General features: G+C 39.8%; 1 protein-coding gene across 11 annotated transcripts in view; it reads right to left on the reverse strand.

The window, feature by feature from the left end:
* PHLDB2 (pleckstrin homology like domain family B member 2) overlaps positions 1–27,541 on the reverse strand; it is a 77,058-nt gene that overhangs the window by 12,879 nt on the left and 36,638 nt on the right. For 6 of the 11 annotated variants that reach the window (XM_060273678.1, XM_060273676.1, XM_060273677.1 and 3 more), the window contains 10 exons: positions 27,025–27,168; positions 25,764–25,901; positions 13,915–14,043; positions 11,882–12,037; positions 11,069–11,179; positions 9,804–9,893; positions 7,934–8,068; positions 6,084–6,257; positions 3,286–3,420; positions 2,859–2,958 (listed from right to left, as the gene is read on the reverse strand). In XM_060273678.1, coding sequence (XP_060129661.1) covers positions 2,859–2,958; positions 3,286–3,420; positions 6,084–6,257; positions 7,934–8,068; positions 9,804–9,893; positions 11,069–11,179; positions 11,882–12,037; positions 13,915–14,043; positions 25,764–25,901; positions 27,025–27,168 — 1,312 coding nt within the window. The remainder of the gene's footprint in view (positions 1–2,858; positions 2,959–3,285; positions 3,421–6,083; positions 6,258–7,933; positions 8,069–9,803; positions 9,894–11,068; positions 11,180–11,881; positions 12,038–13,914; positions 14,044–25,763; positions 25,902–27,024; positions 27,169–27,541) is intronic. The other 5 variants (XM_035116342.2, XM_060273680.1, XM_060273679.1 and 2 more) reach the window with 4 other exon arrangements.

Here is a 27,541-nt window from a genome sequence, read left to right on the forward strand (position 1 = left end):
ATAGACCAGCCTACTTCTCCTATGTGCTGCAAACACAAATAATTTGTCACTTCTTTCTGAAGTTGTCAACCCAGAAAAAATGGAGATGTCCAACTTTATTGTTGATGTTTTGTTCCGCTTCTTCTTCTTTATTATGCTAGATAATCTTTTTGCATCCTTCAGCACAAAAAGGCAGAAAAGACTCACGTATCATAGAAAAGCAGGATGCGAGACAATTTTGTGGGTTAGCACGTTTTCTAAAACTGGTTGGCATGGCTGTACTGCCAAGAGTGTGAACAGATATCTAGAATCTGTGTCTTCTCTTATTCATTTTCATGCGAATCCTCTGTTGCTGACATATGAACCAGATTGACTCTGAAGAAACATCAGGTTTATATGTCAGCAGCAGAGGAGTTGCATGAAAATAAATACTTGAGACTAGGCAACACAGAAGGCATCGGGTGGTTAACTTTCAATGTGTTTCATTTCAAGTTTTGCAAATCCAAGCTGGCAGCAGCAACAGTGGGCAAAGTTTATTTTCAAACATTCTTTAAAGCCCTCTTTAGGTGTTTCCCAACATGAGATGGTATATTATAACGAGGATCATGGAGCCATGCTGTCTTCCATTGTCTCATCCCCTGCCACTCACATGTTGGGGGATTGACTGCAATGGGGAAGCCTGCTGAAAATGCAGTTAAGCTCTCTCCGTGATGTGGAACCCTGACTCCTCAGGGTTCTAGATCATACAAGTCTTCATAAATGCAGCAGACTTCTCCATCACATAGATAGGAGGGCAAAATGATAGAAGCCAGGCTGCTTGAACATGAATGTAGCCTGAAGGGAGCTACAAAAAATCACCACATCCACCAGAAAAAAATTAAAGGAACTTTAGAATTTCCACATTTGCTGATTCTGAATGACTTGATGGTGTCCCTTTTTTCAGTGACAACCACAAAAGCAAACACATACAGCCACACAAAGAACATTCCTCATACCTTTTCTGCCTTTTCCTGATTTAAATAAGACATAAAAAAATAAAAAGTGTAAAAGCAGTATAAAATAATTAGGCTAAAAAGAGAGCTATAAGCACAGAATGCAGACATGGCAAAGATAAACTGGCTAATCTATGTCTTGGGGCACAAATTTATTTAGTAGAGTTTATTTGGGGCTACAGTCCTATTTGAACTTAATTTCAAATAAATGCACATGTGCTTCAGTTGTAAGTCCCTAAGAAATAATTTTAAAGTTACTGGTACCTAGCTCTCTTGGGAGACCACATCACAATCTAAAAGTCTGAATTACTTTTAATAATTGTAACCTACACCACTTTTTCCGTTGCAATCCTGCATGCATTTACCAGGAATAAATTCCATGTTTAGGATTACACTTCTTGATGACTCCTGCATATGTGAAAAGCCCGACTCGCCTTGCCTTAGTCCACAGACAAAAAGGCAGCTGCAGAAATAAAGGCTTCTAAGGTTATGAGGTCCCATTTGCCTTAATGTAGTTCTCTTTAGGTCCCTTTAATGTGCATTTGCATAGTAGTAATGCTGCAATCATCTGAATGGTTGCAGAAGATTCACAGCTAAGAAACATAAGGTTTTCTCCATTAATGGTTTAGTTCAGGGATGGGGAAACAGTGGCTCCAGTTGCTATTGGAATACAGCTGCCATCGTCCCTGACCATTGGTTGTGCCAGCTGGGGCTGATGGGAGTTGGAGTCCAACAGCATCTGGGTTAATCCAAATATTAATCAGTTACCAACTCATAAAACTCTGCTTAGCCAAGAGTTTCTGTTGCAAGTAATTAATGTCAAATGAAGACTCATTAAGACTAAACACAAGTACTGCAGTAGTTATCTTAAGCATTAATAAAGAAGAAGTTACTACAGTCATACCTTGGTTTTCAAACACCTTAGTTCTCAAACGTTTTGGCTCCCAAACGCCGCAATCAGAAGCCATGCTTTGGTTTCCGAACGTTCTGGAAGTCGAACGGACTTCCGGGACGGATTCCAAGGTACGACTGTATAGGCCAGGCATCCTCAAACTCGGCCCTCCAGATGTTTTGGGACTACAATTCCCATCATCCCTGACCACTGGTCCTGTTAGCTAGTTATGATGGGAGTTGTAGTCTGAAAACATCTAGAGGTCCAAGTTTGGGGATGCCTGGTATAGGTAGGCATTTTGGGGCATCTAATGGACCAGTCGTAATGAAGGAAAAGGTATTTAAGGTCGAAGCTGTCACTTTAAATTGCATTATATTATGCAATATAAATGCATTATATAATGTGCACATTGTAGTGCACAGGGACTGGATATGCACGAATCTTCCCAAACAATAGACTGAACAAACAGTCTATTTGGTAAGAGCACCAGGCTCTGAAAGGCTGGTATGCTCAAGGACGAGTCAGAATAATATGCAGGATCACGAACCATGAAGTTTCACAGGAGTATCTATTTTCTAAGCAAGGTGTCCGCCTTTTTAATCAGTCTAAAGCTATAATTCTATACACAGCACAATCCTAAGCATTTTCAAGTCCTACTGTATTCAAGGGGGCTTCTCTCTGAGCAGACACAAATAAGGTTGCACTGGGAAAGATATTACCCACTTGTTGAGAGTATTATGCACACACTTATGCAAGAACAGAGTGCTTTGTGTATAAAATAATTCAAATAGAATCATGCCATTTCCCATTGTGGTGTGCCATCAATAATTATATTAAGAAAACTTAATTAATTTACGACTCAAAAAAGCATTGCAGCTGAATGAATGCATTTTCCATTTATCAAATTAAAAAGAAAAACTGATTAGTGTAAATGGGATTTCCCTTTCAATGGCATTGTGTTGCAGTGTATGAAGATAATTTTTAAACAGCCTTACCTTTATGCATCCTCCTTGGTTCAGACTCTTTGGTCATAGTTCCCAAACAATGAGGGAGTACGCTGCCACAGCTGTTGCTTTGTCCAAGTGGAGGATGGCCCTGCAGAAAACAATAGGGATTAGCATTCACAAATATCAGCCATCCATGCTGTCCAATGGTGGCTTTGCCTTATCTGAAACTGTTTCTGCTCATTTCAGCCAGCACACCCAGTAACACTGCAGTACAATCAAAAGAATCTGGGCTGCTCAATTTAAGACAAAGAGATTAAGGTAAGAAATAACAAAGAAGTAAAATAGGAATAAAGTAAAAGGATTCACAGACTACACAACAGGATGCAAAAATTAAAGCAAATTGAGAAATTACATTCCTGCTTGTCTTTGATGAACTAAATACTTCTGTAACCTAGATATTATAATCTATAATCACCTTGACACTCCTTCCAAGAGTAGAACTGCTGAAATGGGGAGACACGGAAGCAGCTGGCTTCTTGCGTGGCAAGGTATCACTCATGTATGGGCCCCCTTTATGCTGCTTCTTCCTCTCTTCCAGATTTCGGAAGTGCTTAAAAAATATGAAATTGCAGTGTGATCATATGGGAGCCTGTATGCTGTAAATGTTGGCGTTAAACAAGGTGCAGTTCTTAAACAAACAAACAAACAAACCTAAATGCTGTTTGAAAACACAGCCCAAAACAGGACAAGGGAAACAAAAGCCAGTAGGGGAGAGTTTCTCTGTTTAAAAATTCTTAAGTGCATAGAAATTACAGCACACACACAAACCAAAAAGAGAAATGTTTTACAGTTTCACAGATTTAAAATAATAGTGCCTTTAAAAAATCCAAGGGTGATTTAATATAATTAAAATTACAAGGAAGATTCCCTGGACAAGTTTCGATGAAGACAAGTTTCAATGAGGAGGCTTTGAATCATTTGGGATAGTATTCAGGCATCCAAGAGAAGATGTGAGGGCAGAAACTTAAGGAGTAGGATGAGGGCATGTGCTCTACTCCTGCCCTAACATCAACCTTCATGCATTGAGAAGAAAACTCTGTAAGGGGATTCAAAGTGTGTTTGGCTGAGTGCTAGACTCTTCCGTGTCAATCTGCACAATCAAGGCTCCCAGCTGTGTGTAGGATTCTAAGTATGTTCGGACGAGGGCACTTAGAATAGTCCGTCAGATATTCCTGCTCATGATGGAACAGTAGAGAATGTTGCAGACAGGACAAGCATGTACAGCCCCATGCTCATGGCTGCCCCACGTTGGCCACTGTGGGAACAGGATGCTGGACTAGATGGGCCATTGACCTGATCCTGCAGCCTCTTCTTATGCAGAGTTTGTTGCCCTCTTGTGTTCTGAATAGGACACTGGATACAAATCTTACTGATCGTGAATCTGCTGTCCCATTTTAGGATGGTTAAAAATAACCAAAAGTTAGCTGTGAAATTTTCACTAAGGTAAAAAGACTGAGCACATTGGACATGAAACAATGCTACAGAAATGATGCATAATGCCAACTATTGTTTGAACAAAAGGACAAAGTTATTTGGTATAATTGTGGCATTGTGATTTGACTCATAGTAGGTTTTTTAAAATAAATAAATAAATACACAGCTTTATACAGGCCAACAGGCTTCCTTAAGATGAATCTGATTTAATCCCACAAAGGGAGGTCTGCCTGCAGCCTTATACACCTTTAGGTGCCAGGCGAAAACACTCCTCTTCAAGCAGGCCTTTGGCTGACTGACATCCTATATCTTTTTAAATGTGTTTGCAGGAAAGTGAGGGGGGGGTTGTAGTGATTGTTTTGTTGTTGTTGTTACTGTTTTTATTTTGTGTTTCTATATTGTATTTTTATGCTGTGAACTTCCCAGAGATCTGTTGGATCAAGGGTAGTGTACAAATTCCATAAATAAGAAAACTTGGGTGTTACAGGTTTCCATCTCCTATATTATGTGTTCCATCCAATCAATGCTCCATTCATGAAGGAAGGTTCCACTTGTAGAAAGCCTCTCTGCGTCCACACATTTCTTCCATGATCAGAGTGCTTTGGATCCAACTAATTGTCCTGCAGTTTCAGTTTAGTATGATCTCAAACTGGCTACTACTACCTTTTAGAAGTTTAATCCGTACACAGTACTGAAAGAAAATAAGCAAATCTTATTCTATTAAAATAAATGTTTGAAACTTAATCTAGCATTGGCATTCCGACTGTTGCAAACTATTGATTGCAAATGCCTCTCTCAGTTGAGATTTCTGAAGTAACAGCTGTAGCATTTCTACATGCCATAAATACAAGACCAAGTTGTTGAATAAAACATTTATTCTCCCCCATGCTTTTTAATATCTATATGACCTTTAAAGCCCTAAATGGCCTCGGTCCTGTATACCTAAAGGAGCGTCTCCACCCCCATTGTTCAGCCCGGACACTGAGATCCAGCGCCGAGTGCCTTCTGGCGGTTCCCTCACTGTGAGAAGCAAAGCTACAGGGAACCAGGCAGAGGGCCTTCTCGGTAGTGGTACCCGCCCTGTGGAATGCCCTCCCATCAGAGGTCAGAGAGATAAACAACTACCTGACATTTAGAAAATACCTAAAGGCAGCCCTGGTTAGGGAAGTTTTTAATCTGTGATATTTTAATGTATTTTAATGTGTGTTGGAAGCCGCCCAGAGTGGCAGGGGGACCCGGCCAGATGGGTGGGGTATAAATAACAAATTATTATTATTATTATTATTATTATTATTATTATTATTATTTCACTGTTAATATATTTTACTGTGCGGCTCTCATTAACAGAAAATATCAGCTGGCAAACATCAGGAAGATGAGGATAACTTTTAAAAATCTTATACAGATATTTAAATAACTACTGACATCCAAAGAAGCAAGAACAGATTGTAAGTGGGTCTCTCGCCCCTTATGCACTGAACTCTGCTAGTTTGACCTAGAAACTGTGAGATGAACACCGTGATACAGCTCAGGGCACTATGCACGTGTAAAAAAGGCTGCTGGGGGCACTGTGCATGCAAAGTCCTTTAGAAAATGTTAGAATCCTGCCTCCTCCTCCCCCCCCCCCCCGCCCGCCCTCCTCACTCCCTTCCAACACCTGATTTGTTGGCAGGATTTCATGGCTGCCTGTTTTGCATGCACTCCCTCCGAATGAAGCAGAAAAGTCCGTGCAAAAATAATTACATGGTTATCAAGGCAGTCGGCTTTCAGGCAGGTTACCTGTGACTGCCTTCGGTGTTTCTTAGCTGGAAGAGGTGGTGGTGTGTCGGGTAAAGGAAAAGGCTCTACATTTGCAGCCCTGACCTCAGACGAGTGGGCTGGTGAAAGTTGTGCAAGAGGGCAAGGAGAAATGGAGTGAGGAAACACAAATCCAGAACAGAGAGGCGATCTTAGCTTTATAGGAAAGAGAGAAATTACGTTCAGAGGCTTCTAAACAGGATGACACACAAGCTGACAGCAATGCACACATAGAGAAGCATTTTATGGTAGTACAAAGCAGCCTATTCCAACCCTGTGTCCCCAGATGTTGTTGGACTACAACTCTCAACATCCTTGACCACCTGCCATGCTTTCTGGGTATGATGTTGGATGTAGTTCAACAACGTCTGGGGAATCTGGGCTTGCTTCAACAACATCTGGACTTGCTTCATCAGCCTATGTCAGGCATCCCCAAACTTCGGCCCCCCAGATATTTTGGACTACAATTCTCATCTTCCCCGACCACTGGTCCTGTTAGCTAGGGATCATGGGAGTTGTAGGCCAAAACATCTGGAGGGCCGCAGTTTGGGGATGCCTGGCCCATGTGTATGAGAAGCATGAGGTGCAACCCACAGGTGATAACAGGCAGGTGCAGAGAAAGCAGGCAAGCAGCATTTTCTGTCGAAGGAGTTCACTTAAGGGCTTGCAGCATTCTACTGGGTGAAAGCAGATCTGGGGCTATCGAAACTAAAGCAATAAAATGTATGAATGCTGATGGCGAAATGAAAAACATATGTTTTTACAGATTTAACTGCTTTTGTGGCTAAAGTGTTTGGATTAAAATTAGATATACCAGGCTCAATTCCTGCAGCTAATGTACATTATGTATGTATTATTTATGACAGCAGTTAAATATTTCTGGATATGGAATTACTTCTTTTCCTAGATAAAAAGGTGCTCCCCCCCCCCCCAAAACAGTCACAAGAAACACCTGGCAAAGCAACCAGGAAACAGTGTGAAGAAAATGCCATCTAGGGATAAACTAAAAATTGTATAAATTAACGGGACATAAAGAGCTTAAAACATTTTACACACTCACAATGTTAAATTCCACCAAGTGATGTTTGAGTGAGCTCCACAATTTAGTTAAACCAAATTTACCGTATGTGGTTTAAACCTCATTCCACAGAAGTCATACCCAAGTACTTGGTCTGTTGTCCAAATGCCATATGATATTAAGCTCTCTAAAAGGCTGACTCTACAATGTCAATGTACCTTTTCAAGGTTTGGTGTATCAATTACTCAGTTTGGGAGGTGCTGAAGAAAATGGGGGTGGGTTCGTTGCAAAACGTTGGCACAGGTTTGGAAGAGAACCCAAATTTTGGGGATCCATAATTAATATACTGTACCTCCTTTTCAAAGGTTTCTCCCTTATTTCAGCCTGGTATACCTCTCAAACATCCTTTCCCCTTACTGAAGAGAAAGTAATTAGTTAACTGGGCCTTAGTTAAGAGAGCCAGTGTGGTGTAGTGGTTAAGAGTGGCACTTCCTGCAGCCATTCAGAAGCCACACTTTGGTTTCCGAACATTTTGGAAGTCGAATGGACTTCTTGAACTGATTTGGTTCAACTTCCAAGGTACGACTCTATAGAGCTTCTGGTTCAGTTGCAGTATTCTTCCCAAGGTGCGGAGATGTTTAGATAGCCCCAAGTCTTAAACCTGAGTTTTCTCCCTGAAACACTAGGTATAAAACTAAATTTAGCTCTCTTTTAAATTGGATATATGCAGTTTTACCATGAAGCTGCAAAAACCAAGGGAACAGAACGTTGCAAGCAAAATGCATACAAACAGGAAATGTCTCTCAGAACAAACCTCTGTATTTTGAGTCTGGCTCATCAGGCCAGCTGTGGAAGGAACAGCCTCAGCAGCCGTGGGGGCTTGAGTGGAAGGGGATATATTCGTGGAATTGCCATACGGCTCACTAATGTCATTTACACTCACATAACCCTAAAGGGAGGAATTCAGAAGTTAAACATAAGAAGAAGCACAAGCTAAAGGGCATGCAAGAGTATTAAGGTTCCCGGTGTGCTGTGAAAGTTAGTTTAGAGTGATCCAGCCAATTTCTGTGGTATTACAAAAAAGTTTCATTAAAATGTTTTTTAAAATTGAAATTACAAGCACTGAAAATCTGAATGCTTTAATTTACCGTAAACAAAATTGTTATCATTATATCTGGTTTTCATAATGAGGTAGAACCATTATAACTTAGTATGTTTTGTTCAATACATTTAAATGTAAAAATACTGCTAGATTTCAAAGGTAGCTCCCACTATTGGCCCTCATGTAGCTATTTCATGTACCACAGATTAAAATGTGGTAGCTTTACGAACTACAACCATGTGAGGGCAGTTCTTCAAGAGAATATGTTTGTTTGTTTTAAAAAATGGCTCCCTGCATGGTTTACAAACTATTGGGGTGCCGGAGGGTGGGGGGAGAAAGAAAAATTCCAAAGGCATGGTAAAAATCATTTAAGAGCATGAATCTCTGCCAAAGGGAGGCTGCCTTTATTCCAGTGCATTTCAATGAGTTGCTATACTGCAATTAGATGCAGGTTTTTGTTGATCCTAAGCAATACCCTCCCTTCAAATTTCACTTTTTTTGGTTAATATCAAAATAGATTAATGGCAATTTAATAATTTAGGGACACCTTCATGAGCTAGGGTTTTGTTAAGGTCATCAGAGTAGCTGCAATTCTCTGTTAAAAGTATAAATAAGTCTAGGATTTCATTAGCAGCAGCAGTAGCAAAAGCAGCACAAAGGTTGTAGGCAAAAGCAAGCTGCAGGAGGATATATTGGAAGAGAATGTGCTTTCTAAAAATCCTAACTGAATTTAGTCCCTGAAAAGTACTCTTGCAAGAACACTGGCAGAATTGTTGAAATAGTCTAGAAATGAATGATTTATTTTGGGGTGAAATATTCTGGAACAGATGGAAATTTCTGGACATTTAACTTTGGTTTTGAGGAACTATATTTTGGAAGGTATGAGAATGGCTTCAGAAAAACACTTATTATATCTGTAGGAGTTAGTTTTCATTATTTTAATTTTGTATGAAGGGTGAGACCACTATGTTTGCATGTGCACACTGGAAGGAGTCATTTTGGTATATTTATTTTCAACACAAGAATACCATGCCACCATAAAGTAGACACAATGACATGTGCCTGTATGGATGCTGGGAAAAGCACAATGGATGCTTATTTACAGACATACACAAAAACAACCCCAAACCCGACAAAGAGGGATAAAATTATGTCAAATTTTATATAAATCCTGCATGGCTAACTACCGTGTTTCTCATATTATAAGACATGTCTTATATTTATTTTTTCCTCAAAAAAACACACTATGGCTTATTTTCAAGGGATGTCTTATTTTTTCCTCCTCCTCCTGCCGCGGCCGGCATTGCTGCTGCGCCTATCACTATGTCTTATTTTTGGGGTATGGCTTATATTCCTTGAATGCTTAAAAATCCTGCTATGGCTTATTTTATGGGTATGTCTTAAAATATGAGAAACAGGGTATCTTTAAAAAAACATATATGCAAACCATTTACACACAAAGGAGACTGGACCACACGTAATTTCACACTGAATATTATAAAATGTGCAGCTCTAAATCACCATCTAATACGGAGAACAGTGACTGCTTTCTCTCTCCTTCTCCCAAATTTCACATTTTTACCTCTTTTAGACTGCTGGGACTTAGGGGGAAGCCTTTTCCTCCCGATAGTGAAGAGTATTTCTTTTCTAGATTACAAAGGTTCTCCTTCTCCTGTTAGCAGACATAAGTTATATTTCAGATACAAATGTTGACAGTCACTTCTATGACAGAACACACACAGAGGATCACAAACAGTCTCAGGCTTTGTTTGTACTCTTCAGAAATAACAAAACTAGACTAAAAAATTAATGAAGTGATGGACGGATGTTTCTGGTGATGCTCAAGTAGGTCACGGAGATACCCAGTGAAATTAATGGACCAAATTTTGTCATCTTCATTAATTTTAATAGGATTACTCAGAATAGGATTAGCTTTGACTGCAACCCAATGTCTTAAAAAACTGAAGCCATTCATTTCAATGGGTCTACTCTTGAGTATACTCACATTGGATATCAGCCTCTGTTTGGAATTGTTCACAAGAAAATTGCATTGTATCTGTTCATTCCTTTCACACACACACACACCCCAATCATCAAATCATACCCCAGTATACAGTTATCTCTCCATGTATTTAAGGTAGCTTGACAAGCATCTTGTTTTTTGGCATGTGTTAACCAGTATATGGCAAGCACATAAAATATGAATGGATAACCTGTACATGTGTGTTGTGTGTTGCGTTTATGTGCCTGGAATCCTGAGTGGGCCATGTCCAAGGGCTTGTGAAATCACCTGTACAAACAGGGATGACACCCACCTTAGAATGGCATCAATTCCATTTAGTAAACATTCTGCAAAATGACAGCAGAGTTTAGAGCAATTGTCAAGAAAATCTTCCGATAATTATAGGTGTACAATAATGTTGCTAGATTCAGGTAGTGTTGGTCTGACGCAGTCGAAATAAAAAATTAAAAAATATTCCCGTAGCAACTTAGAGACAAACTAAAGTTAGTTTTGGGTATAAGCTTTCGTGTGCATCACACTTCTTCAGATACACTGAAACAGAAGTCACCAGACCCTTATATATAGTGGGAGGGTGGGGTGGGGTTTTTCTCAGAAGGGTAGTAGGAGATGGGTGATTGACTCAATGGGTATGGTAAACCTGTTGATGACTGTTAACAAGCAATTAGTCCTACAGGAAAAAGCAAGGGATAGTATGCAGATGACCAAAAATAGCTTTAGAATCCAATATTTCCATTCAGACCAGTTTTCAGTTTAGTAATAAGTTGTCATTCAGCAACTTCTCTTTCAATAATGTTGCTGTCTTTGAATCAAGGAAAAGTGCTTACCCTCTGCAACATCATTAGGAGGTTATTCTTCTCTTTCACAAAATGATCTTGTTCTCTTTGCGCCTGCTGGACAATATGATTGGCTTGTTTTTTGAGGGCAGAAATTTTTTCCTATGACAAAGATAGCACCAAAACATAGTCAATATGAGCTTGGGAGTATAATGTAGGCACTACTGATCCTGTTGATCAGGAAGACACTCCCAGGAAGGAAACTAAAGACACTTTTGCACCAGTAACTCTTGGCTGTAATTCTTGTTGTTGCATATATTTCATACAATGGCCATTTTCACAAATAATATATAGAAATGTTAACTTGTAGTGTAGATTACAACGTTAGCTGTACTCAAGCAAGAAACACAAATGAAAGCACATTGAGGATGGATGCTAGTTTTAATTGCAGAATCTAAATTAATCTGAGCTGAAAACTACTGGAAACCTTTACTTTTTCCTGAACTGGAACAACCCAAAGCAAATCACATCACCTTGTGGTAGGGTTGCCATATTTCAAAAAGTAAAGACTGCATGAATTTCCCAGTATTCAGGCCTTGAAGGAAGCAGTTCCACAAGGATGTAAGCCTCCGTAAATGTGTTTAGGATTGCTCTGTAAACAGATGAACTTGTTCAACTACATTTTGTGAATCTCCACTGTCCTATGAATAGTATTTACATTTTTCAACATGAATTGGAACATGAACCCATTACTGAATTGGCCAGGTCCAAAACCAAACCAGAACAACATCTCACGAAATGGAACCAAACCACAAGAAAACAATGATATTACCGGTACCTACTTTATTTTTAAAGTAGTTTTACCTTTCTACTGACAATGTTGCGTTGATATTCAGCCACCTCACGCAGGAGCTGCTGTGTTAAGTTCTCCTTCTCCTCATCTAACCTGCTCTCATTTTCAAGCTGCTGAAACTCCAGATCTTCAAAGTGTTTGCTTTCTACCTCCAGCAGGTCAGCATCCTTTAATAACAAAAGTCAGTGTATTTTTTTAAAAAGAAAAGTTGTATATCATTAGCGAAAGTAGGCATGCAGCACCATCCTAAACAAAAATAAGCCTAAGGAAGTTCAAGTCAGTGTGTACAAGATCACACTCTAAGAACAACAGAAAAAACAGCTATTTATGACCTTTTCATTGTTTTTTGAACTGTTGACTGGATGTTAAAAATGATCATGTACACCCTCAGATCAATTCGTGATACTGAATAGCAGATCAATCTGAGTGCCCCACTCGTGTAATGATCTTTTGGTCACAGTTCAGCACAACCAAGAGATGATATAGCACTATGCAGATGTAAGGATAAAAAAAAGTTAAGGAGCAAGGAAAGGGACATCCAGTAGGCTTGACCTCACTTCCCTCTTACCTCATTCTCCAGGGATGCTAGTTTTGTGCCTCCTGCCATTCATCAATGGCCAAGTTCAAGTTGGATGAAAAGCAGATGAATGGGAAGATAGTATGCAGCTCTTCCCCACATCCCCTTCCACCACTGTGACCTCCAAAATCTACTTTAGCATGAAAAAGTCAAGTGAAATTTATACAGAACTCCACGTAATGTAGAATTTGTGCCTTAAGTATGAACTGGGAAATTCAGGAGGTGCTGTTTAAAACTCTGGTCTCCCTTAGTTCAAGAAAGCAGGTTCTATAATAAAAAGGGGAACCAAATTTCAATGGAAGATTGGGAAAGAAATCTTGTTTCGGTGTATGGATGGTCATCATCCAAGTGTATCAATGGTGAGCCAAATCCTGGATAAATAGATGAGTGTTCTTTTGCAACAATATGGCAAGCAAAGCTGTTGAAGGACAGAATTCTCTGTCTATGGCAGGGATGAGGAGGCTGTAGCAGGACCACAATTCACATCTTCTGTGAGTATTGGTCATGCTCATTGGGGGTAGATGTTGGAGTCCAACAACATCTGAAGGAGCATGTGTCTTCACCTCTGATCTATGGTATTAGCAGAACTCCATAAAGAAATGCTTAATATGCCAAGCAGCATGCCTTGAATATGTAGCTAATTTCCATTTGTAATTGTTTTATTCAACATGGGGGTGAAAGTGTAATGTTTTACACTAAGAATGTGTCTGAACTGGGATTTCTAATGGCATTGTATTCTAGCTTATTCCTTCTCACTGTCCCAAGAACATTTCATTCATATACATACATACATATATATATATATATATATATATATATATATATATGCGCTTCCATGTCTCAGTATATTGTGGGGGGTAAATTTCCCCAAAACAAAACAAAACAAAGCCCACTGAATGTGGGTGGGTGAACCTGCATAGTCACCCAGCTGTAATTTTGAAACAGCATCTATGGCAACAGTGATTCCCCCCCCCCTTTTTTCCTTGAAGTTTAATAAAGATTTTTTTTTTAGAAAAACAGATTTCGTTCAACGGGTAAGAAACAACATTGAAGGAGGAAACAATTTCATAGTGGTGGCAAAGGGAAACTTAAAAGCAACTGCAAACATAATGAGGGCTAAAATTAGATAGCTAAGTGCAGTTATTAGACTCAAGAATGTATCCAACACGTTTACAGCAAATTACCCTAAAGCTCAACTAAACATCACAAGTACACAAACACGGGCACACAGAACTCTGATTTGCCAACAGCCAAAGGGTGCTAAACATTAACTGGTTGGCAACTTCTAAAGTATGTATCACAAACCAATTTTTAATCCAGCCCTTCGCATTCTGATTATTCATCACCATGCAACAATCCTGTTAGCAGTACAGAAAACCAGGAAACCCTTGAGATGAGAGGCAGTCAGTAAGTCGTCTTTCAACACTTGTGCTTCCACACAAAAAAAGAGGAATCCATGCTACTGACCCTGTTTAGCTGCTGTTGCAATTGTTCCCGCATGGACTCAGGACAATTATCAAGCTGTGTCTTCTGCTCGGTATAAAGCTCCTGAAGCTTTTCTAGTTTTTCCCTCTGAGCATCAAGCTTTATTTTTTCCTGGAGTTTGAACCAGAAAAATAAAGAACAGAATTACCTTCAAACCCAAAGCAGTTATTAGTGATTCTGATGGCACATGGAGCGGGGTTGAGTGGCGGGGATAGGATCGGCCCTAAATTTTGCAGCAGGGATGCTTAAACATGCTGGAAAGTTGTGGCTAATTCATGTGCCACAGCATCATCTAGGTATCATATTAATAAACCTGGCAGATGCTAAAGAATGGTTAGTTGACACACGTTAACATTTATTGATTATGTCTCAGGTGCACAAAGGCGGGTTCTCCATTGCAAAACAGAGACTCTGAAGATGGATTCAGAAGACTGGATAAGAGTCACTTCAAAGCTTCCTTATAAGTGCAGAGGGATGGTAATGCTAGGCTAAAAACCGTATGGTTGAAGGATACAGATGCCACATGGCAAACTGTTAAGCAACGACCACTTTGCTTGTGGCAATTTGCAATCCACCCTCAAACCGTGGAAACTGAAATAAAATATAAAGGTTTGCTTGGTCCGAATTATTTCATACTTCTCTCTACCATCCATAAAGTTCAGCTCCATTAAGGCTGGCATTTTGCCTCCATTAAATTTGGACCTTGGAAAGATCAGGTGCTACACATACATAATTTGTGGGTATACTCATCCCCACTGCACAGTAAATTCAATTAATTTAACTTAGATTTTTCCCAGAACATGTTGCTGGATCTAGGGCATTGATTAGTAGAAACTAATCAACATAAGAGGTGGGTTTATAATTTGACTGCAATAGTCAGTGTCGCAATGCTTACACACACACACACATATACAAGACATGGCATCCTTTAGTACTTTCAAGATCAATGGGACACTAGCTATTTAGAAATGGAATCATTAGTGTGTTAGTCTCCAAATGAGAGAAGGACAGAAAAGGGTGAGATTTTACAAAGCGAACTAAATAGAATACTATCCAGAATGACACAGAAGTAACAGGCAGAGGGGACAAGAATGATGGTTTTTAATAGTTTATAAGCAGTGAAAGGATGAACTGAGGCACAGCATATCGGTTTGGAACAGGAAATTCTGTTTCAGAAATCAAACATGCTGAATGAACAGGACTGGTTCAATTCACCCTAAAGGGAATGCTATAATGACCTCCAATACAAATTTGGCTCTCAAGACATCCAGCCCCTATTTTGAAGATGAAAGGATTTCCATAGTGTGCACTTTTCTTTTAATGCAGATTAAAATATATAAAATTTCTGTGTTTCTGATAAGCCTGTCATAAGACTTTTGGATTTATCCAGAACAAAACCTTTTAGACACACAGATCTAGAAAAACACCAATCATTCCATCCAATTATAGGACTAGATCCTGTCCTATATCTGAAACCGTATTTTCAGTAAACAACTCATGTAAGTGTTACAGTTTCATTTTTTAAAACGGAACTTTTATTGCAGAAGAACAACATATTCCAGACCAAAGCATTTTGTTGGAAAAATAGTACACAGTCACCAAAGCTCTGCAATTTTTCAAGGCTTTTAAACACACTAATGAAAGAATTGCAGGTATGACTCAAGCTGCCAATAAGCAAGCTTACATGTGCTCTGCCAGCTGTTTAATTCTTATGCTTATGGTTCATGGAATCATAGAATTGCAGACATGGAAAGGGACTGTGAGGGTCATCTCGTGCAACCCCTTGTAATGCTGGAGACTCAACACACACTCCCCCCCCCCCAATTTGAAATCATACCAGACCCTGCTTAGCTTTGCAAACATGCTAGCCCAGATTGCCTCATGCAGTGCCTAAACGAGGACTGGTTCAAAATTGATATAAACATATATAGAAGGACACGTTCTTATCCTGAGTGCCTCCTGAGTGCCACCTGTGGTGGACAATACAATGTGCACAGTAATCTCCTTTCACATTAGTTCAAAATTAACCTAATTGTTCATTGTTTTGCTGCAAGAACTGCTGGGCTTCATACAGCTGCAACATCCATCTCCGTAGCACATCCAGCTGGATTCCACTCTTTTCATTCACTTAACTACGTTTGTATATTAAGGGGTATATCCATCCTGTTAAATTAAAGATGTCCTGGAAACTATATAAGAGTTGGAAGCAGGGACAAACAATAGGATACTTTGTCACATGTACTTTCTGCTGCAAACAACTGCAGTTTCTTGCGGGGAAAGTAGTTCTTAGACTAGTCAGAACAGTTAACAGTTTCCAGTGCACATAACAGTGTTTTGGGTTTAGGTCCCATCTCTAGGTTATTCAGTAGGGTTGCCAGACTCAATAGAGGACAGGACTTCTGTGCCTTTAATTGCCCTGCTCTCTTTTGAGTCTGGAAACCTTAAAGAGAAACCAGCAGACCCTTTGTTTAATTTCCAAGCAAAGGATCTGCTGGTTTCTCTTTAAGGTTTCCAGACTCAAAAGAGAGCAGGGCAATTAAAGGCACAGAAGTCCTGTCCTCTATTGAGTCTGGCAACCCTATAATTCAGCCCCAACTCCTGCTAGCATATGGGTGCATGTAAAAATTCATAACAAGATGGAGGAAAGTCACACACACCAGTAGTTCTGTATGTGATTCATCATGCAGGAATCACTCTCCACTAGACTTCTTTTTTTCTGCCAGGATTTCTATAATTTAAAGAATTATCTGTATTTACCCCTTTATTTTTCAAATTAGTAGTCTAGCATTCTGCCATAACAAGTACAGAAGGCACTTCACAATTAAAACTTGTCTTCTTAATTACCCTAACACTGGGCTGCTTTAACCTTGATGCCCTAATTTCTTTACTTGCTAGACCCAGCATTGACAAAGGTGCTCTATGCATTCCCCAAGCATTTGCCCCACTCTGACTAAATCCCACTTCTGTGCTTTTTGTCCCAAAGGAGGAAACATGCAGGCATTATATAGGAACCTATAAGTTTGTCCTATAGGGCAAACAACAGCTTCAGCAAAGAAAAATAAAATAGATAAGGAAAGTAGTTTATGACCAAAATAGAAAGAAGGTGAATACCAATAGCTCAACGCCTCTTCACATTCTGCTTCTTTTCATGAATGTGCTATTCCTGGCACTGAAGCCAGCCCTATACAGGGTCAGGGCATTGGGTGTGTGTGTGTGTGGATCATGCCAGTTCCAGCCCCTTACAACCTCCAAAGTCTAGGCATTCCACACAGGGACTTCCACACATAGATGTGAACCACATATTTGGTATGCTACATCTTTACACGATGTTCCAATTACAGTGGTACCTCTGAATACGTACCTGATCCGTTCCAGGGTGCTGCTCACACCCCGAAAAGTACACATCCAGAGCGGTGCTTTTGAGCATGTGTGAAGTGTTGATAGAGTGCTTCTGCGCACACACAAAGCGCGTAGACCGCTTCTGCGCATGCGTGAAGCGCGCAGAACCCTTCTGTGCATGCGCACGCGGCGAAACCCGGAAGTAAACACTTCCAGGTCCGCTGCGTTCTTAAGTTGAAAATGCGCAACCTGCAGCTAATGCAAGCCAAGGTATGACTGTACACAATTTTCATATGGATGTGAAGCCCCCCCCCCCCGGGCTGATGTTCTTCCCCATGTGCCAAGGGAGGCACAAGCACCGTTCTCCCTATGCTCATACTGAAAGTCCGCATAAGGTTTTAATGTTCAGGCTGTCAGTGAAGAGGCTAGCAATGGTACCAGCCACAACAACTATATAGCCACTTGCTGGGAATCACAAGTGGGAAAAGTTGTGTTTTTAAGTCCCGCTGCCGGGCTTCTCATAGGCATCTGGCTGGCGGCCACAGTGAGTTTAGGCTCTTACATTCTGAAAGTTTCACAAGTCCACATCTATACTGCTTTTGTAAGCCAACTGGAGAACTTTCCTTACTGAGTGGCATTTGAACATGGTTAATAAATAAGCACAGATGTCCTGTTAATAAATAACATCAGATGTTACCCATACTGATTTATATCAGATGTCCTGAGCGGTATAATTCCTGGCTGAGATGAAAAATCCAAAGCAAGGAAGAACTATTTCATACTTTTATTGCAGCATCCTTAGGTTCCTAGGGATATTTTCTGCCTAGCAAATAGCTTAGCATATTTGAGCCAGGGAGGGAGCCAGGGAAAGTGTGAGGATACTCCTTCAGCAATTGCAGTGCAAAACAGCCCCACTGAAAATGACAACAGAGAGAATAAGGCTTATTTCAAGAAAGAAGCAAACTATTTATCACTCAAAGTGAGAAGATGTCCACAGTTTGCCATTCACTGCATGGGAACTGAGGCTAAGAAAACCAGTACTCTTTTAACCATAGCAGGAATTGATATATTAAGCATTTATCACTGACAAGCGTTCTGCAAACAGTCAAGTGACCTTGACCAGTGCTATTTGCTACAAGCCGGTTTAGTGCCTAGGACAACAATTACGCAAGATAGATGCATTATTTTTGATCTCCAGTAAGCTTGTATCTGAGATCATAAAGGTCTGTGGAAGCATGGTTTATATTTACAAGACCAATAATCTTATAAACTGGATTACTGCAATCCCACGGATGACTGAAGCACAAAAACTAAACTGCTGAGCAGCTGAATTGTCTAAACTGTCAGTGGGGACTCATGGGTCCTATCCTTAAATTGCAATAGCATACTTACCCAAAAGAAAAAAGCAATTCTGGTGCACGTTTTCAAAGGCAACCAGACAAAGATACATTACAAATGCAAATCTGATTTAGCAATCAATGCAATTGATCTATTTTTATGTCATGTATAGCCACTTTTGTCAACAAACTTTTTAGTGCAAAATGGGTTCTCCAATTTATTTAACTATATTTATATACTGCTTAAATAAATAAATAAAAACTCTAAGCAGTTTATATAGCATACTAATAAGAAAATCCCAATAAAGTCAACACATAAAACACATATAGACATAAAGGAATTATCAAAATGTAGCTAAAGTTATCAGTTTTAAAAACAAACGTACACAATCAAATTACATGTCTGACTAGGCTTGTCTGAACAAAAATGTTTTTAGCGGGCATCAAAAACAGTACAGTGAAGGTGCCTGTATTTATTAGGTTGGTGCAACAAGACTTGCAAGTCAACAGCTTCTCAAATCTAAGCTTTGCTATTCCATTAAAAGGACTGAGCATCACTCATGATAAAACACTTCTACCTACCATTCATCTAATGCCAGCTGATGTTAAATATTAGCAGTAGTTTATAGCAGCAATAGGAGTGACTTTCCAGCTCTGGTCTATCAGTAGCAGGCTGATAATAAGGGAAAGCCAGGTGTAGGCAAACCTATCTGTTTACTATATGCAGCTATTTCCAGTACATTATGCAGATCAATGGAATGATAAAAATGATTGGATTTCCTGCAGCTCCTGATCTAGACAGTTGTACTCCCAAAGGAAACCAGAAAATATAATAAAGATTCTTGAATATGCTGGGAAAGAAAATACAAGGTTTTATGCCTTTGCAATGAAATCTGGGATAAGGGTTATATCACCAGAGATGTCACAGTAGGCACTGTCCAGTAGGTGCCCATATATATTAGAGAGCACTGCCAGTTCTGAAGCTAGAAGGTAGTTCTTTATACATTATGGCTTAAAATACCTGGGAAATGGTTTGAACAAAGACTGCGATGGGACAGGAAAGATGAACACATGTACCATAGGCAATGATAGAGCTAAATACCACTCTCTGAACAGCTACTTTTCTATTCTGTCTTATGTATATCCTTAAACACTTTTTCTACGTTTCCAGAGCTTCTATTTCAAACACTTTTCTTTGCTGGGGTAACAGGGAAGCTACAGAGAAAAGCTAGCATAGTTTATTGCACAGTGGTGCTAAATACAAGGCTGTTATTGAGCTCATCTTACAAGGGAAGCAGTTAATTTGGGAGGCTAACAGCTGCATGCTACGGATGGAGAAGGAAACCTGAGACCAAGTGGAAGAGCCATTTCCTTTTTCTTTTTAAGACACGGTGTCTCAATAAAGAGAGGAATGCTTTTTCTTAAATCCAAAGCAGCATCTCCTATGGACTCTTAAAAAAACCCCACCAAGCACAAAATAATTTGAACCCTCTCTATTAAAATAAATATTCACTAGCGCAACCATTTCTATTGAATGTGTCTTGTGTTATTCAGCTATGAATGTGATGCATGCTGGATACGTGCAAGAACAATATTTTATAGAACAAAAATGGGTAAGCGGAAGTCATATGAATAATCAGCAGCTGGCTCTCCTCTTTTCCTCCAAAACCTTTCACAATTTCCAGACAGAGAAATATATAATGTCCCAACTTTGCAAGTCACAGTAAACCGTGGTTTGTGGCTTACCACGAGCAAGTAGTATGCTAGTGCATACTATCCAAAATGCTACCACTTTGCTCCTCTTCTGGGATGAAGAGCAAACCATGAAGCTTGGCTAATCATTATGCACAAGCTCAGAATTATGCTTTACTTTATCCTGATCAAACCATGATCATGAAGCCAAGGTTTGTTCTTGACTTCCTGAGTGTCCGTCTTCTTGGCTTGTTGCTGCTGATCATGCAAGCTAAGGTGAAAAACTGATGCAATGAGGCAGACTAGCATACTGCTTCTGCATGGTGAGCTATGATCTGGGCTGACGTCCAGTTACATGATTATCACATGGAACAAGCAACAAAATGATTCATATCCCCCAACCTGTCAAATTAGATCTCGAAAGGATGCTAGCACTTTTGCAATATTTTTGTTTAAAGCAGGGGTGAATCTTTAATACATTTGTCCAGCATTCAACCAGAGAACAATAGTTTCCTTTATCTTCTCTTTATGTTATGCAGGGTTTTGTTTTGTTTTACTGAAAACTACATCTGCAGGCCTTTGCACAAGTTAGGCATTTTGTTACTGGCAGGATAAGACTCAGATTTAATGGGACACACCACACAGCTATAAACAAGCAACACGGGAAGTTGTAAATGAGACAGTTACAAAACACTGAACAGCAGTTTGTGATGCTAGTAAAGAATCAGAATTTTTCTCTGGCAGTTAGGAAGTCCTAGAATTCATGCACATGCGCAGTTTAGAGGATCTCGTGGAGCAGCCAATCCCATACTGACTACATACCCTTTGATGCCTGAAAGGAACCCACAAGCTTAGCCAAGAATCCAGCTGGGAACTGGCCCAGATGAAACTCCTGTTTCTTAGTGCTGCCGCCACCATCCTCCATTTCCTTCCCCTAGTCACGAGAGGTCTTTTTCCACTCAGGTGAACATGCATGATAGAGATTGTAGCTCACTGTTTTCCTTTCCACTAGATCTTTGCTATTAGGAAGAGCTGGGAGATCCTGACCAGGAGATAAGCAGCAACAGAGAAATGGAAGCGGCAGAGGTCCAGCAGCAGGGGGAAGTTAAGAGCCACAGCCCATCCTGGATACCCTTCCCTTCCTCTCTGGCAGCTGTGTCCGTGTCAAATATCACCGTCAAGAGTCCCTGCTAGGATTCCCAGCTGTAGCTGGAAGCTGTGAATCCTATCTGTTCCCTACACATGCACAAACAAGGCAAGGAACTTCTTTCCTACAGGGGAAATTCCACCGGGTACACCTGTTTTCACCAGTCTCATCTTATATCAAAGCCATTTTCCACTGGGAACATAATTTCATATAAGCCACACTATCGGAAAAGGGCATTTTATACAAATCTAAGAAATACGGTACAGCCTGTATAATTGCATGGAGTCTAAATATAATTTTAAGAAAGTTCTGGAAATATGAAAGTTGGTTCTGAACTGCAAAAAAATGTCACTCCAAATAAGCTATTACTGAGATGACTGGGCTAAGTAATGCATTCTGTCTCCTGGCTTAGGGCTGGATCACGTGAAGTTCAGGTCTAATGTTTTACATTCCCATTAGCAATATGATTCTATAAACTGATATTAAATTTATAACAGAAGCACTCAATAAGCTTACTATGCACTGGCATTGTCAGATGGTCGGCCAAGACTTTATAAACCATGGCTTATAAGCTGGTTTATAAACCATGGTTTATAAAGCCAGGATGAGCACCAAAGACATATGTTCCTCCCTCACCCCTCCTTTCAGCATCAAGATACAGTGGTACCTCGAGTTACAAACGCCTCAGGTTACAAACACTTCACGTTAGAAACTCCGCTAACCTGGAAGAGTTACCTTGAGTTGAGAACTTTGCCCCAGGATGAGAACAGAAATCGTGTGCCCCATTAGCGAAAGCACGCCTCTAGTTAAGAACAGTTTCACCTTAAGAACAGATCTCTGGAACGAATTAAGTTCGTAACTAGAGGTACCACTGTACTGGCTTACATTAAGCCAGAGTTCCCTGTGCATTTGAAATGCTTAATTTCGGATAAGAAACCAGGAGAATAAGCTTAACTTAGGCCCCATGTGAAACCCTTTCACAAACCCTGCTTGGTACCCTTCCTAGAGTGCTTCGGCCTAGCTGGAATGTGTTCTTGATCTGAGATTACTGCATCTTGTTTGACAGAGTGCAGAGACGCACCTCTCTGTGTAGAAACTTCCAACTTTTGCATGGCTAGAACGTGCAAAAGTAAGATTCACATCTATTGCTCTGGCCCCTTCCCACCACTAGCATGTGGGAACTCTGCCCCATGAGGCAATACAGCCCTCAGCCTGGAAAAGGTTCCCCACACCTAGGATAAAATATTGTAAAATTACCCGTAATGTGAAGATTTAAACACTCAGGGTCATCCAAAGAAAGAGATTAACGACAGATTCTAGGCAGATAGAGCAAAGTGTATACAGCCCCCCCACCCAACATAACTTATGGAACTCATTACCACAGGATGTGATGATGGCTACTAGTTTAGAGAAAGTCATAGAAGAGGATATGCCTGTCTATATATATGGCTGTGAGGCACCTCCATGTTCAGGGAATCTATGTTGCTTTCATGACTTGGATGTGGACTTCCCAGAAACATCCCAGAGGCATTGTGTTGGCTCTATGGACCTTTGGCTTAATGCAGCAAAGGTCTTCTTTTGTACTACGAACATTTATCCAAGCTACACTGATCCTTCATCTTTTATTCCACATTAGCAAATAGTACACAGCCTAAATTCGGCAGTACTCTCATAATGCTGGCATTTTAAAAAAAATTTTTTTGCTGAGGTTGAATTTAGTCTGTTCCTGCAAATTAAGAAATCAAGTAAACTAGGTTCAATTTTATTCAAAAGATTTTAACAATATAACCTACTCAGGTGGTTGTGAATGTGCAGTTTCCTTTTCAATTGCTGCAGAACAATGGGATTTGCTTTGCAGTAAATTACTGTGAAAGCATAAGTGGTTCAATATTCTGCAGCGTGTTGTATCGTGTCTATGGACTTTGAAGTAGATGAATAAGATTACAAGTAATATGAAAATTATCCCTTTAGTCTATTTTAAGCACTCAGATGGAAAGCTGATTATGTTTTCATTCATGATGTCTCTTAAGAATTTCACAAGCTTCTGAAGCAGGTGTCCTTAAACAGTCAGATGACTTTGCATAAGACTTCCTGTCAAACAGGTGCCTAGATCAGCAATTAATTCCAGTCTTAACTCTTTCCATAAACATCAAGCTATCACCACCACAAAACAGACCTGCCATCATTTGTGCTATATATTTTTATGAATGAAATGGTTTTGTCTTTCATAAGTTGTACACAGATATCATTTCACTATTCACAAATCTCCATTCACTGGTGGAAGAGATCAGAACAGCTGTTCAGAAACAGCAGTACCAGAAAACGGAATACGAGTGGGGAAATGATACCACATGGGCTTTAAGGTTGAAGGAAGATACTGAAGGAGTCAAATTGATACATAGGAAGGATGCAGGTGTGAACTACAGCTGTTCCTTGCAACTACCGTATTTACTCGAATGTAAGGCGCACCTTTTTTGGCCAAATTATGTCACGAAGCTGAGGCTCCAATACTTTGGCCACCTCATGAGAAGAGAAGAATCCTTGGAAAAGACCCTGATGTTGGGAAAGATTGAGGGCACTAGGAGAAGGGGACGACAGAGGACAAGATGGTTGGACAGTGTTCTCGAAGCCACGAACATGAGTTTGACCAAACTGCGGGAGGCAGTGCAAGACAGGAGTGCCTGGCGTGCTATGGTCCATGGGGTCACGAAGAGTCGGACACGACTAAACGACTAAACAACAACAATGTCACGAAAATTAGGGTGTGCATTAGGTTTGAAAAGCACCGCTGACGCAGCAAATACTTTTGGGGTTTATAAGTTTTGAAAACTTAGGTGTGAATTAGATTTGATGGCACATGAGATTCACATCAATACGGTATCATCAAACCATTTGTCAATCACTAGAAACTAGAAGCTGCAAAACCATTTATTCCAATGGTTCTTTCAGGAACAGTGTGTTAAAAAACAGAACTCGCAGAGCAATCCTAACTAGTGTATCTCCTATATACATTAAGCTGCATTCTAAATATATAATATAATACAATAATATATATAATAATGTATAAATAATAAAATTATTATGATTATGATTATTACTGCTAACGGTTGTGAAGGCAGTGTATATCTTCTCCCTATTGGGTGAATTTTAGTTACAGGCATCCGAATTTGGCCCATGAAACTGTTTTTTTCCACAGCCATACACACTGAACCTCATAGAAAATCAGGACAGATGTGGGATGGCTAAAGCTGCAGGTGCAAATGAACAAGCAGAAGCCTCGCAATGTGCTTTAGATTGTTTCTCTGCAAGTAGAGTTTGCATTCAGCAGCTTTTAAATTTGATGCCAAATGCATGCTCCATTGAGGCAAGTTCCATACAAGAGTTACCAATGTAGGAGGGCTGCTGAAAGGGTAAATCATTTATATACACATATACACATCACTTCTCACATTCCTAAAAGCTATGGCCATGGCGTTTTTCTTTACTGGCCCACGGCTTTGAACCTAATTTAGTGATTATGTGGATTCTCATTTTTACATCATCTTGAATTTCTGAAATGTGACAACATTTCATTAAAATGTTACAATATTTGCACGCTGGCTTCCATGTTACACATAAAATGATTTAATGTACTTCCATGCTCAATGCTCTTTTGCAATTTAGATTTTCGTTTCCTTTTGTCCCCTCAGTATTCCGTAGCAGTTATCAAAACATTATGTTTAGGAGAGCAAATTACAGGCGTGCAAAATTTAATATACTTAAGCTAAAAATATGTAGCCATGAGAGGTAAATAAAATTCTCAAGATTTTCACTACTATGAAGGAAACCCATTGTAGATGACATTATTAAAATTGCTGAACATGCACAATAAGAAAAATACCGTAGACACCACATTAAAGGACAGATTTCCCCCATTACACCTTATTCGGGTCTACTCAGAAGAAAATCTCACTGAGTTTAACTTGACTTACTCCCAGGAAACTGTGCAAATGATTGCAGCCTTAGTTCTCATTCTTCATCATTCAACATGCTGTGTGTTATCTTAATAACTGTGTGTTTCTTCAATAAGTAACTAATTATAGCATCAATGCCCAACAAAACCCATACCAAGTCCAAGTTATCTTTCTATTTTAATTTCCACAACTCTAGACAGCAGCCCGCAAGTGGCTTCTAAATTAGTTCACATAATTTTTATTTCATCTTAAAACAATGCACCATGACACACTATTTTTTTTTAAAAAAAAAAATACCAGTTACTGAAGTTCCAATTCTGGACAAAAATATAATTAAAACAGGGATACCATAACTTTATTTACCTTGGTCTTTTCACCAATGGCATTTCTCTCCAGCTCGGCTATCTTCCTGTTTAAATGATCCAGTATTTCCTTCTCCTTGAGAAGTTCAGCTGTTTCAGATTTCTGCTCCCCATCCAATAGGGCACATTCCATATCCATCTAAGAACACGAAAAAAAAAAAATCTCAGCCACAATCGAGCTCACAAAGAAATACTGACACACACTTTTTGAAGGCCTATTCATGCATGATACATATTTCTAAACACACTGTGATGCAAAGCCACATTAACTTCTCTTGAGATAGTTTAAGACATGTACAAAAACAGCATGCTATTGAAAACTGAATCCAAAGTTGGCTATTTCTCAAGAACTTTCTAGTGCTTGTAGTATTTTCACTTCCTCATGGCACTTTGTTATGTTGATCCCTTTTGCAACAGCTGCTCCCCCTTTACCAAAGTTATTCACTAGGAACTGAGCCATTGGCAGGTTGTTTTTGGCGATGTGAGATCCCAAGTAAAGCAGAATTCAGAAGGGATTTATAATTTAATGGTGCCGTTCATTTTCTCACACTTTGACTATGGCAGGTAACTCTGCAGTACTCCCAAGCAGTTCATATTTTCATATTCCCAAGCAGTTCATATTTTCAATTTTGTTGCATCCATTACTTACCTGACTCTGCAGTCCTAAACACACTTACTAGAGAGTAAGCCCCCTTGAACATAGTGCGGTTTATAGATTAGGCACCAAGATCCAAGCTGTTGTCCCAATGAAGATCACCAACCCCTGCCCCCAAGCTGCTATAGCACCCTTCGCTTGGATGTGCTATTGGTTTGTCATTTGCATGGGACTAAAAATAAATGCTAACACCCAGTGTGCTGGTGCTTAGGAGTGTGGCCAGTAAGTATATCAGTATCATGAGCACAGTTAAAAGGCACATTCTTGCTATGCCTTCATGTGTTCAGAAAATACATGTGGTGGAATGATGACCATTGTATCAGGGAACCTTTTTGGTCCAGATGGACAATTCTTTCTCTCCCCACCAAGCCATAGAGCCACCTACCTGTCAATCATCAACTGATAGGCAGGTGAGCATGGCTTGGGGAAAAATTGGGGGGCAATTTGGACCCACCAGCAGACCAGGTTTGACCCATGGGCTAGTGGCTCTCCACCCTTGTTTCATATCAAACAACGTTTCAGTAATCTGATGAATGTGTTTTTCTTCTTCCAGCAAGATTGAGGCTCAAATCTAATCAGATAAAAACAAAGAAAATACTTTTTATACCTCCCTAGAGGACTCATCCATCTGATCATTTAAATCTTTGACCTTCTGTTCAAGTTCTTCCAAGTTATTCAGTATTATAATGCGCTGTTCTTCCATCTGATTAAGCTCCAGTGCTCTTTGTTCATCACTTATGCACTCTGGGGTCTGAAAGAAGAACAAGGAAGTGTTGTTACTTTTTAAAAATACAAGTTCCCAAAATGTACGTTTTCTCATTTCTCCACCCCTGCCCCAACAACTGCTCTTAGTATTACCTAAAAATACCAGGCACAAAACACTGCTTAGGCCAGCAGATTTTTAAGAACAACAGCAGCATAATTATTGCACTTTATAAATCAGATTTCCCCCCTCCTTTTTCTCATATTCCTCAAAGGTGCTGTTTCAAAACTTCTACCCATTTACCTATTGGACAATACTGTACAGGAAGATACAAAAACTAGTGTCAAGGCTATTTTCTGGGCAACTATTTTCCACATCCAGTGCTTTTTTTTCTGGGGGGATGCAGGGGTACGCATACCCC

Source organism: Zootoca vivipara, chromosome 4 (genome assembly GCF_963506605.1).
Source record: "Zootoca vivipara chromosome 4, rZooViv1.1, whole genome shotgun sequence".
Taxonomy (NCBI): Eukaryota; Metazoa; Chordata; class Lepidosauria; order Squamata; family Lacertidae; genus Zootoca; species Zootoca vivipara.